This window comes from Pseudomyrmex gracilis, unplaced genomic scaffold (assembly GCF_002006095.1).
Source record: "Pseudomyrmex gracilis isolate BER0280 unplaced genomic scaffold, ASM200609v1 scaffold_465, whole genome shotgun sequence".
NCBI classification, from domain to species: Eukaryota; Metazoa; Arthropoda; class Insecta; order Hymenoptera; family Formicidae; genus Pseudomyrmex; species Pseudomyrmex gracilis.
The window spans coordinates 64,058-76,830 of NW_018021049.1; the positions used below are offsets into that span (position 1 = coordinate 64,058).

At 34.4% G+C, this 12,773-nt stretch overlaps 1 protein-coding gene across 1 annotated transcript in view; it reads right to left on the reverse strand.

Annotated features, from left to right (window-relative positions):
• Positions 1–1,536: 1,536 nt before the first annotated feature.
• LOC109860761 (UPF0746 protein DDB_G0281095-like) overlaps positions 1,537–12,773 on the reverse strand; it is a 17,265-nt gene continuing 6,028 nt past the window's right edge. The window contains exons 2-3 of the mRNA XM_020440043.1: positions 10,389–10,521; positions 1,537–1,871 (exon numbers count right to left, since the gene is read on the reverse strand). Of these exons, the coding sequence (XP_020295632.1) occupies positions 1,537–1,871; positions 10,389–10,521 (468 nt within the window). The remainder of the gene's footprint in view (positions 1,872–10,388; positions 10,522–12,773) is intronic.

Sequence of the window (12,773 nt, forward strand, 5' to 3'; positions counted from 1 at the left end):
TCCCGAAAAAGTAGAACCGTTACATATATATATATATATATATATATATATATATATATGCGGCAAAATTTATTTAGTGTAGTTCAAACTACAGTAAGTTATAATAATTTTTTCTACATTGTTGGTTGTAAAACTGTGCCTCTTGTCGGTTAACATTAATTTATATGCGGAAAACGATCTCCCTACGTCACATGACGTTATAAGAGCATCTTTATATTTGCACCAATACTGTTGCGGAATTCCTTGTGGCCCTTCACAATTTACACCTTTCAAAATATCACTAATTTTGGATAATATGCTGAATTTAACATTTTTTTGCAATACAGCTTGAAATTTTTAATTGACCTGGAAAAAATGAATTATGTTTAAAATGTGATATTAAGTTTTATTATACAATTTTTAAAGTTAGAATATTACAATGTCATTCAGATTTTACCTTTTGTTCACAACTGCCAGGTATATTTTCCATATTGTGAATAACGTCACTAGATTCATTGAATGAGTTAGAGGTAAACTCAGTGTTTGTAATTGTTTCATTGTCTCAGGTAATATATGAAAATATGTTTGTATATATGTCAAATTTTGTTGCAAATATTTACATTGCATTGCCTCTTTTGCTGTTGTAATTGATGACGCTTCCTCTTTATTAAAAGATTCAATAATATCCTTGATTTTTTCGAAATACATTGCATAAAAAAATGCTGCTTCCAACCACGTTTCCCATCTTGTTAAGAGGTTGTAGTAGTTAACAGGTTGTGGTAGTAGTGGAAGATTTTGAAACCGATTTCTATAAGTTTGTACGCGTAATGGAGCTTTTAAGAAAACTTTTTTAATACTTGATATTAACTTGTTAACTGCCGGAAACTGAAGTCGCACCTCTTCTGCAACTCTATTTATTCCGTGCGCCAAACATGTTACATGCAACGTATTTCGAAAAAATATATTTAAATGTTTCCCAGCTTTCAACATATGTAGGTCGTTTGATAAGTTTGGTAAATTTCCACGAGATAGCGCTACAATCCATTTGATGACGCGACATCTCGAAAGATCCACTCTTCAAACCCCTTCAGGCCAAATTTCAGCCAGAAGGGACGCGTAGTTTCAAAGTCTGCCAAATACTCATTGACGGCGACAACGACTTCCTCATTTGACAAGAATTTCTTTTTACCGAACCAAGTTTTTAAGTTTGGGAACAGAAAGAAGTCACACGGAGCCAAATCCGGAGAATAAGGTGGATGAGAAATTAATTCATAGCTCAATTCGTGTAGTCTTGCTATTGCAACGGTCGACTTGTGGGGCGGCGCGTTTTTTTTCATATTTGTAGAAACTGCTAAATCACTCTCTTTAAATGACTACCGAACGTGAACTACGCGTCTCTTCTGGCTGAAATTTGGCCTGAAAAAGTCTGAAGAGTGGATCTTTCGAGATGTTGCGTCATCAAATGGATTGTAGCGCTATCTCATGGAAATTTACCAAACTTATCAAACGACTCACGTATATGCCGCGGCATCTGTAACGAGGAGCAATATCTTTTCTTCACTTATATTTGGCCATAGTGTCCTTGACGGAATTTACAAAGCGTGCAATACTTGCATGATTTGTTTTCGATAATTGCTGAGAAACTAACAAATGAGGTTGTGTCTTTTCATTTTCGCAAAGCTTGCCTACAATTAAATTTGCAATATATTGGCCAGTCGCATCTGTTGTTTCATCCACAGATATCCATATATTATTGTCACCAATATTGTTTTGAATATTTTCAATGGCTAAATTGTAGCACTCATCCAAATAATGTTTTCGAAGCGTCAATTCATCTGGAATATCTTGATTTGTGTATTCAAGAAATTCCTCCACACTGTATTGTTGAGACACTTCCAAGGCATGTTAACAGTCACCATAGCTTGACACATATCCATAAAAAAATTATTTCTTCTTGATGAACTTGCTGCATTTTGTAGATTGTGATTTTCCCTATTAACATTATGTTTATTATAATCTATAACATTTTTTTATGTATTCCTGTATCTAAATGTTGTCGAATTTGTGATTTCCTATCACATCGAATTTGCTTATCACATATTTTACACCTAACTTCTTCTCCTTCTGCAGTAATACAATTATCTCCCAAAGTTGCAATCCAGTTGGAGATCTTTACACGTTTGCAGTTTTTTGCTTTAGGCATTTTTCTAAAATTTTACTTTTAAATCCGAGTTTGCTGTTACCACAATCAATTGATTTATGTAACTAAATAATATAAATCACTTGCGATACCATAAGGCTTGTTATACATTAATCGCAAGTCGTAGATTTAAAAAAATTAACTAATTCGCAAAATTAACCAATCGCGTTAATTAAATTACTTAATCAATCACACGATTGGTTGATTTTGCGACATCTACGACTTGCGTTTGCGTCTTGCGACTAATGTAGGATAAACCTAAGACACTTTACTATTGTAGCAGCATATAGTTTAATATCATAACAGTAGGGAAACAATATCAAAACAAAGACGGTAATTTGAATTTCGAAAGTCGTGTTTGAGACAAACGACTGATACAATTGTCGTTATATTTCTAAATAATAATTTCTAAATAAGTTATAAGCCAATAAAGGAAATACAAGTGCGACTGACAGTTCGATTTGCAAAAATTTATTTATTTCGTTTCTTTTTGCTTGATAAACTGTCGATCAAATGCACGTATGCAACACATCAATGCATTTATACAAACAATATACAGTAATACAAAACATATGTAATATGTAAAATATGCAAAATAAAACCTACATTTCTAGAATTCTCCAGTGACAAAATACATTTAGGTCCCACAATAAATCTAGATCCTACAATTTTGTCAACTTCCTATAAGAATATGCATTTGCATAAACATTCGCGGTTTGATTATTACTATTCATATTTTTCACATTATTAGTACTGTTTTGTTATTTGTATTATTCTTCTTTAAATTATACAATTCTGTATATATTTCAATTCTATAGTTGCGTATACCTTCCTATAGATATAAGAGCGCGCAAACCACGCACATGTGTGCGCAATACGGACTGCAAACAAATACCTGTGTTGGTTCGACACGGCACAGATGCGTGACACGGCGCGCAAACAAGCACGTACCGCACACCGACTCCGGACGGACCACTGTAGGCCGCTCCGGAGTATATAAGCCGACCGATTTCGGCAGTCAAGACTAGTTCCTTTCCCGAGCTCTCGAAGCGGTGTCTTGAGAGCGATCCTTCCAGCCGAGGCGTTGTCTTGAGCATATCCTGACCGTTCGGTCAAAACATTGTCTCGACTTACCGTGTCAGAGCAGTGATGAAAGATCTGGCAGGCTAGCACTAAGAGCACCGAGGTGGTGGAGGCACGCACACAAGCGAGAAGCGCCGTCCGTGTGCGTGATGTCACGCTCGGCTGTTCGGCTCGTGGAAGAGTGCGGACATACTATGTTCCGTCTTCTTTCCCCCAAGCCTACTATGCAAACAAGCACTGAAGGTAGAAAGCAACGTTTCACGTTGTGCGCTTGCAGCGTATGACAACGCAAAATGCTTTTCCAAGACTGTAAGTCTTGGAAAAAGTACATAATATTATTGATAAGGATGAGTTAAACATCTCAAGATGCATTCATATTATTATATTTGCATTAATTTTCAATATAAGTTAACTGTGATAATTTGAAAGTTTTTAGAATATTAAAAAACATGTAATATATACATAAACTATATATTAGTATTAATAATTTTTCTATATTTTTAATTTGTAAATCACGAAAAGAATCTACATTTTACAGATGCACAATCCGAAAGTATTTAATTCATATAACATATCATATGAATATAATATATTAATTAATTGAATTTCGCATAATATGAATTAAATATTTTGAGATTATATGTCTGAAAAATGTAGATTCCTTTCATAATTTACAAAAAAAAATATATAAAACATAATACTAATAACTTTCAATATTCAAAACATTTTTGAATTCTTTCAGTTCATTCATATGTAATAATTCCTACAAAAATATAACGCATCTTGAAATGTTTTACCATCATCAATAATATTACTTTTTCCAAGACTGTAAATCTCGGAAAAAAATATAAATATATAAATTATAAATATATAAATATTATTCGTCTTTTAAATAAAAATTGTGTGTAAAGATTGACTTTGTTTAGACATAAGTTAAATAAAAACATTGAAATGTTTAATGTTCTATGGTATTTAATCTAGGCTTTCAATTTCCTTCTTTACAAATTATCCAATATATAGGTATTTTATATACAAGATGATCATGTCCGTGTATTCCTCAGCACTAAACATTTTATTTTTACGATATACTAGTGTACGCACGTTTGATGCTGCTGAACGACAGAGGATGTTGTACAACAAAAAAAGAAAATAAAGACTCATTTGTTATTAATTTGGTGACTTTTTTATTCCCACTACATTCTCTGTTGCTTAGGAGCATCTATCGTGTGTGCAATAGTACAGTATGACACTTCTTTATATGATATTTTTTGTTGGTTTTTTTTAAATCAACAAAATAAATAACAAATGAATCTTTATTTTCGTTTTTTGTTTTAGAACATTGTCTGTCGTTCAGCAGCATTAAACGTGCGTACACTAGTATATTGTAAAAATAAAATGTTTAGTACTAAAGAATACACGGACATGATCATCTTGTATGGTGAAGCCAGACAAAATGCTAATGCAGCGGCTGCACTTTACGCGGAGCGTTTTCCTATGCGTGAGCGACACCCATCATATAATGTTATTTTGAGATATGTACACCGCGCACGACAAACGGGAAGTGTACCAAATCTCCGAGGACAAGTTGGATCACCTGAGCAGCTTCACAGAAACAATGAAGAGCAAATTTTAAGAGAGTTTAAAGAGAATTCAAGCAACAGCACACGCCGTGTTGCCAGAGACCTTGGCTTATTGCGAGATATTGTGCATCGTACTCTCCGCCGTAACGGATTACATCCGTATCATTTACAAAAAGTGCAGCAACTACTTCCGGGAGACGAAGAACCGCGCATTTATTTTTCTGAAGGTAATTATTGTTTCCATTTAAANGTAACACTATTTTTAAGAACTATTTATTATCGGCAAAACAGNGTTCCTCGCGCAATGTCGGCAAAATCCTTTGTTCCCCGACTATATTTTATGGACGGACGAGGCGACTTTTACACCAAACGGTGTATTTAATTCGCGTAACTTTATATTATGGAGCGAGGAAAACCCGCACGCCGTTCGTCAAGGTGCATTTCAATACAGATATTCGATTAATGTGTGGACAGGAATAATAGGGAACCAAATCGTGAGTAGAGAATTTTTTTTTGTGAATTAAATAATTCTCTTTTCTCTCCCAGCACTGTCAAATAATATTATTTCAAATCGGTCCTTATTTTTTTCCGTCACGGTTAAATGGACAATTGTACGCCAATTTTTTGGAAAACACGTTGCCCGTGCTCCTAGAAAACGTGCCACTGAGAACGCGACAACAGCTGATATTTCAGCATGACGGAGCACCAGCTCATTTTTCGCGTCGAGCACGCGATGTATTAGATGCGCGTTATCCGGACAAATAGATGGGTTGTGGTGGCCCAATCGATTGGCTGGTGCGGTCGCCAGATCTTAACGTGCTCGACTATTTCGTTTGGGGTCATATCAAACACCTAGTCGAACAGGCGTGATGGTGAGGAAGGTGAAGTACAAAAAGCAATTCTCGCTGCCTTCAACACCATCACTCCAGAGATGGCGCACCGTGCGACGCGTGATATTGTTCGAAAGGTTGAACTTTGTTTGCAAGAACAAGGTTCGCACTTCGAACAATTTTTGCATTAAATAATGAGAGTGGACTAGACCTGTTGAGAATACCACTATAAAAAAAATGCGCCATGCTATCTACCTCAAAGGTGGTNAGGAAATGATAGCGCACTTTGTATCAGCAAGAAAATTAAAATAAACTCTTNAAAAATACACTTATAGGTAAATAGTTTCCTTCAAATTTTTACAAATAAGATCATTATGTAGTTAAAAGAATATTATTTAGCAATATTTAAAATATGTTTTACAAATATTATTATTGTAAATATTTTTTGTATGGAAAACAAAATGTATAATAAAATATATACACATGTACAAAATGTATAAATATGTTGCGTGTGTATTATAAAATTTGTAAAATTCTCTGTTTAAAATAGGACAAGAACAGAAACAAAAAGCAAACCAGTGCAACAGTAGTATTTGCAACGGTAAATAAAATCAAATAAGCAGGCTGATGCGAGCAAACATACAAAATGCTAATGTGTTTAATTCTTTATTGAAACCATAAATTTACAACTGACAAATCTTTATCAGTGTATTAACAGATACACGTAATGACAAATTGTTATAATTCCTTTGTCATTACATGTATCTGTTCCTACATTGATGAAGATTCGTCTGTTGTAAGTTTATGATTTCAATAAAGAATTAAACACGTCTTGTATGTTTGCTCGCATCGGCCTGTTTATTCGGTTTTATTGTTTGACGAGCTTCAATCACTTTGTTAACGGTAACTTCAAACTTTTTTCCATGAAATTCTTTTTATAAATAAACTAAGTACATAAATAACATAATAATCATTATATCGACATTTTGATATTACAATTATGTAAGTAAAAAAAAATAGGTTATATGATCAAAAAAAGATGTCGATAACGATTATTCATTTATTTACTTATTTATATATTAAAAAATCCCATAAAGAATAAAAAAAAAATTTAATTTCTTCTAATAATAAAAGTTTTCTTCTATGTAAACCTTGAAATATAAAAAAATAAGTAAATAAATAATTATTTATACAGTAATAAGTAAATACCTAATTACAAAAGTATAAAAGAACTCAGTTTTAACTTATCTTGACATTAGACTTATTTATTTCACTTATAAAAGTACAAAGTTTATATTTTCGCGTCACATTAGCTAGTCGTCGGCAGTTATTGATTTTTTATGTATATTGTTACAAGTGTTACGCGGCGGACACCGCGTATGTGTCGCGAGAGCCGCGCGAACGGCGCGCGCTCGGCGCGACTGTTTTGTTGCCGGGCGACCGGCGTTGTTTGAAAGAGACGAAGCTCGGAGCTGTCACGACGCGCCTCGACGATTTCTGTTACGCGTAATTTTCTCTTGTATTTCTGTTGTAAAATAATAATAAAGTGTTGTGGAAAGAAGTCGCGTCCTTTCTTCTCTGTCGCAAACGCGCGCGATTTACGACAAACGCGCGAGTGTAATAATATTATATGCTGCTTATTAGTTCCTGTCATTCCGTTGGTACGGTGTACGAGCGCGCGAAAAAATGACGTCTCCAAACTATCATTTTGCACGTGGCTGCACGTTTATTCGGGAATATTTATGTATAAAGATCTCGTTAAAAATTGCGAATCTCGCAAAATGGTAAAAAACTTTTCGACTCAGAATAACTCCTTCTATCTACACACAAGCGGTTATACGGTCATTATCAGACACCCTGTATATATATATATATATATATATATATCAGAATAAGAAAAACATCTCTTGAATAACAATACACGCATACTTTACACATTGTAGAAATTTTAACATTTATTAAATGTGTATTTTATTTTTCTTTTTTCACATAATCGAGAATAAAAGTTTTCGCAAACATCATAGCTTGCAGCTAAACAAAACTACGATTCCAATAAAATTACAGAACTGAGAGAAATACTATTACTTCGACAATGTAACGAATCTTAAATGTGTAGAACAAATAAATTACGGCTATCCTCTTGTTACGCATGAAAATGTTTTCTCGATTGACATCAAACAAAAAACATCTCGGCAGTCCAAATGCATTTTTACATATCACGTATTAAAATTTACCGTTAAAGCTTAACCTGTTGAAGCTTATTCTTAAACCTTACGCAAAGATCGGTAAGGTATCACCAGTAAGTCGCTACCATTACAGTTAGTTGCAAAATTAATAACTTTTAAACTAAAAGAGATAGAAGAAAACAGTTTGCGCCATAATGCTTAGCGCAACAACCTGCAAAATACCAGCTTAGTTCGAACTTTCTAACTTTAGTTATTACCAATCAATTGTTTAAATACTAGAAATTATCAAATTTTTACCGTGTGATATTTTGCAACTAACCAATAGAAACTGAGATGTAAAAACCATTTTGCTCTAAGTTTTACCGTTTTCGAAATATTCAATTTGTTAACTTTCACTCTTTGTCATAAATCGCAGAGTAGCCGATTGAAGGTATCTGCAAAATTAGTTTCAAGCTATTTCTTCTGGTTTTCGAGATATCCGTGATTGGCGAAAAAGACTATGTATCGTTAAATGTAGAATATTAAAATAAATCAAATGTGTATATTTGTCATTCATAAACTTTATTATTGTAAAACCGCGTTTTTGGGAACTCTCCAATCATACATTGTACACTAACATACTTGTGACAAAAGTAAAACCATGCTTTAACTTTTTTCCGTTATTATATACTACAAAACATTTTTTCTCTAAAAACCTGTTTTATTGGTGAAAAACATTATACAACATAATTGTGTAACAACAACATAACTATAGTAAACAAATGAATGAAATAAATTTGGTTGTAGGAGCCGTTTGCAGGATGTTGTGCAGAGAATGTGCTTGAAAATATATATATGTATACACATATATACGTCGAAATAATTTTTTTCCTTTATATAGGATGCTGGATTAGCATCACGTATATATGAAGGACCCCGAATACTCCCCTAAATAATTTTAAAATATTACGAAAAAAAACTCTTCAGCCAGGAGTCAAACCTGGAATCTCCGGCTTTCCGGGCCGTCGCTTTTCCTGTTAGGCCACCGAGGCACTTGGAGTTTGTCTCGCAATACTTAGCACATCTATCGAATATTAATCAGATAATAACGCCATCTTCCACCAGCGTAAATTTAAAGTAATAATAAACAAGAAGAAGATTCTTCGGGCTCCGGAGTCTTTAAGCAAATGAATAAAATAAATTCGGTTGTAGGAGCTGTTTGCAGGATGTTGTGCAGAAAATGTGCTTGAAAATATAGTATATATATATGTATACACATATATACTTCAAAATAATTTTTTTCCTTTATATAGGATGCTGGATTTGCATCACGTATACATGAAGGACCCAAATACTCCCCTAAATAATTTTAAAATATTGCGAAAAAAATTTATATATACGTGATGCAAATCCAGCATCCTATATGGAGGAAAAAAAGTATTTTGACGTATATTTGTGTATACATATATATATTTTGAAGCACATTCTTTGCACAACATCCTGCAAACGGCTCCTACAACCAAATTTATTTCATTCATTTGTTTAAAGACTCCGGAGCCCGAAGAATCTTCTTCTTGTTTATTATTAATTTATAACTGTAGTAAGACTACGCTTTAATTTTTTTCTATGTAATTATTAATAACTAACAGAAATATGTAAGGCCGATACGAGCCATTCGCAGGATGTTTGTGCGGAAACTAAGCGTGTACATATATATATATATATATACATGTAACGAATTATACTTATAAATTTTTACAAGTATTTTTTGAATNGTGTACATATATATATATATATACATGTAACGAATTATACTTATAAATTTTTACAAGTATTTTTTGAATTGAAAATCTCAATTCTTAAAATCATACGGGATGCTAGATTTGCATCTCACATATGAAATACCCCAAATACCCCCCTAACTAAATTTTAAAATATTGCGAAAAAAACTCCTCGGCCAGGAGTCGAACCTGGAATCTCCGGCTTTCCGTGCCATCGCCTTCCCTGTTAGGCGACCGATTTATTAATAACTAATCCTAAGTTCATAACTATGTACTTTGGTAAGATTATATTTATTACTAGAACATAGAGATGTAACAAAAACAATTTTTTTCATATTACAAACAATATTTAATGCAAAAACAGTTGGCTCGGCTGCTCTCCAACTATAATAAAATTATTTTTTATGCGGCAGTTTGATACAGAAATTAAAAATTGATTTAATACAACAATTTCTTTTACTACAGAAAGGTTTTTACTACAACATATGTAATGCAAAACAACTTGGCGCAACTGCAAAAAAAAAGTCGAAAAACGAGCTATTTTAAATACAATTTATTTTTATATTTTGCGTATATCAAGAAGCACGGTAATGCCAGTGATGAAAGATTTAACCAGCCAGCACCAAAGGCAAGAGGTGGGGGCACGCACCGCTCCTTTTTTTTGTCTTCTTAAATCAAGAATTTTTAATAAAATATTATTTATTAATAAAAAATTTGCTATTATTATATTTAATAACTAATAATTGTGTTATATTAAATAAATGACTTACTAGTAAAATTGTTCTGCTCCTGTTGCTGCTGTTGCTGTTGTTGGTGCTGCTGTTGCTTCTGCTGCTGCTGCTGTTGCAATTGCAACATTTCTTGTTGCAATTGTTGTTGCATTTGCAACTGTTGCTGCAGCTGCTGTTGTTGTTTATTAATAAATAATATTTTATTAAAAATTTCTGATTTAGGGAGACGAAGAAGAAGAGCGGGCTGCTGCAGAGGCCGCTGGTACCATCAGCGGATTTGCCGAGGTGAAATAATGATCTTGCGCGGAAAAGCAGGCCGGCGTGAAAGAAGAGGCCCGCGTGGAAGAGACGCCAGTAGTAGCACACCGATTATTCAATATTATATTAATTCTTAATATAATTAATAGAATGCTGAATACTCGGTTTGACATAATAATATTACCTAAAAAATATTTCATATTACAATAAATTTAAAAAAGAAAAAAAATATTTCTAAAAGTATAAAAAAATTGTTATTATATTTTATATGTTCAATTAGAAAATAAGTACATATGACTTCAATTAGAAAATAAGCACTAAGCTGTATAGTTCAGCTCAACACTTCTATAGACAGGATCCTATATCACAAATATCCACATCTATAAATAATAGATGTGTTCAAACCTTAGCTTGTCTGACATAGAATGTCAGACATCCATATTTAAAAATAATAGATATAAAATAAAATGTGTATGGTAGAATATACGGCTACAGGCGAAGATCTAAAGAACCTAACGCACTATTAGTGGCATCTCAAGGATAGTATAGCAGATCACTTAATAATAATAAAAAATAATATTACTTATTAGTTCAAAAACTTAAATTTGTATTATATAATTGTATATTGAAAATGTTTAATATTATAACAAGATTGCTTTCAGTAGCTAAATATTTATTTAACATTTTAGGTCCATTTTTTGTCGAGCTATCGGAAAATACATGAGATTTCATGTCAAGAGACAAAAACATTGCATAGTTGTTAATTGATTCGACGAATCGCGATGTCACCAACATAGAAATCTCGATGTGTGAGACGAGCGGGAAACATAGAACGTGTCGCGCATCAAAGTGTCTACAGTAAACACATCGAAGCTTTCATTTTTACTGCCAATCAATGTTATGATGTAATATAAGAATATATATTGCACAACTTGTAAAATATGAAAGTAGAAGAGCTTATATTAATTATCATAATACATTAAACTTTAATGTTACACTGAAACTTCATTTATTTTCCCTCTCACTTATCTTCTCACTCGGTTATCTTCCCATAAAATCTCTCAGTTATATTCCCACTTAGTTTCTTCTCTATCTCCCATTCTTACTTCTCTCTCATTCTCCCTTCTCGCACTTAGCAGAACAAACGAGGCGCGGGAAACGGCATGATTTGCAGCAGCCAATCACACTGCAATCGTAATGGAAAACCACCTTTAATCCGCAGCAGTGGTGGGATCCCCTCTGAAAGGAAAATAAATGAAGTGCTCATGTTTCATGAGTGGGAAAATAAATGAAGTTTCAGTGTATTAAACTTATGCTACAAAAAGATTTACACTCAATCTGTATACTTAAGAGTCATATATATAGTATTTATATATTTAATAATGATTTACAACTCATTGAAAGTAAAACCAAGAAATATACAAGGCTTTCCGAGCCGTTTCCAGGATGTTGAGCGGAAACTGTATGTGTGTATATATTTATGCATATATATATTGTGACGTGGTAATCGCGCCGCTCCTCCCTCGCCACAAAAAGCTCTCATGATCGCGGGAGTCCGGGGGTGCGAATCGTCTGGGAAGCGCCAAGATCCTCCAGGGCTTGCTTGCGTGCGTTAGATTTAGTTGCTCACCACATCGAGAACACACTACTGGAGGAGATATCAGGAACCATCGATTCTGGGTAAAGGCGAGAGTAAACGAGAGAGAAGGGTGTGCGTGGAGTCGCAGCTAGGCACTCGCACGACGACCAGAGGAGGGAGTTTCCGGAAATAAGCGGCGAGAAAGAGGACAACGCGGAGGACAGCGAACCTTGGCGCTGAGAAGCCGAGGAAGCGAGGCGAACACCCGACGAGGGAAACAGCTTTAACTTTCCCTTTCACCTCGAAAAGGCCTGCTGCACACCCCGCTGCTAACCTGCAACTACGACCCTGCTAAGCTACTGCATGCTGCATCGCTAGTGCATTTGCGGAATTCTGCGCTTGAACATATCCGCTGCTTACATTTTCGCTAGTAAGGGCCCGGTACTCGCTTTGAACTTCGCAGCCGCGAGTCCTGCCGCCGAGCGCGAGCATCGCGTCGCATGTAGCGCCCCTCGCGACCTGATTGGTCGCCGCGATCTACCCTACGCGATCCTAGCGCGCTCAGACGCATCGACCCCGAATCGATC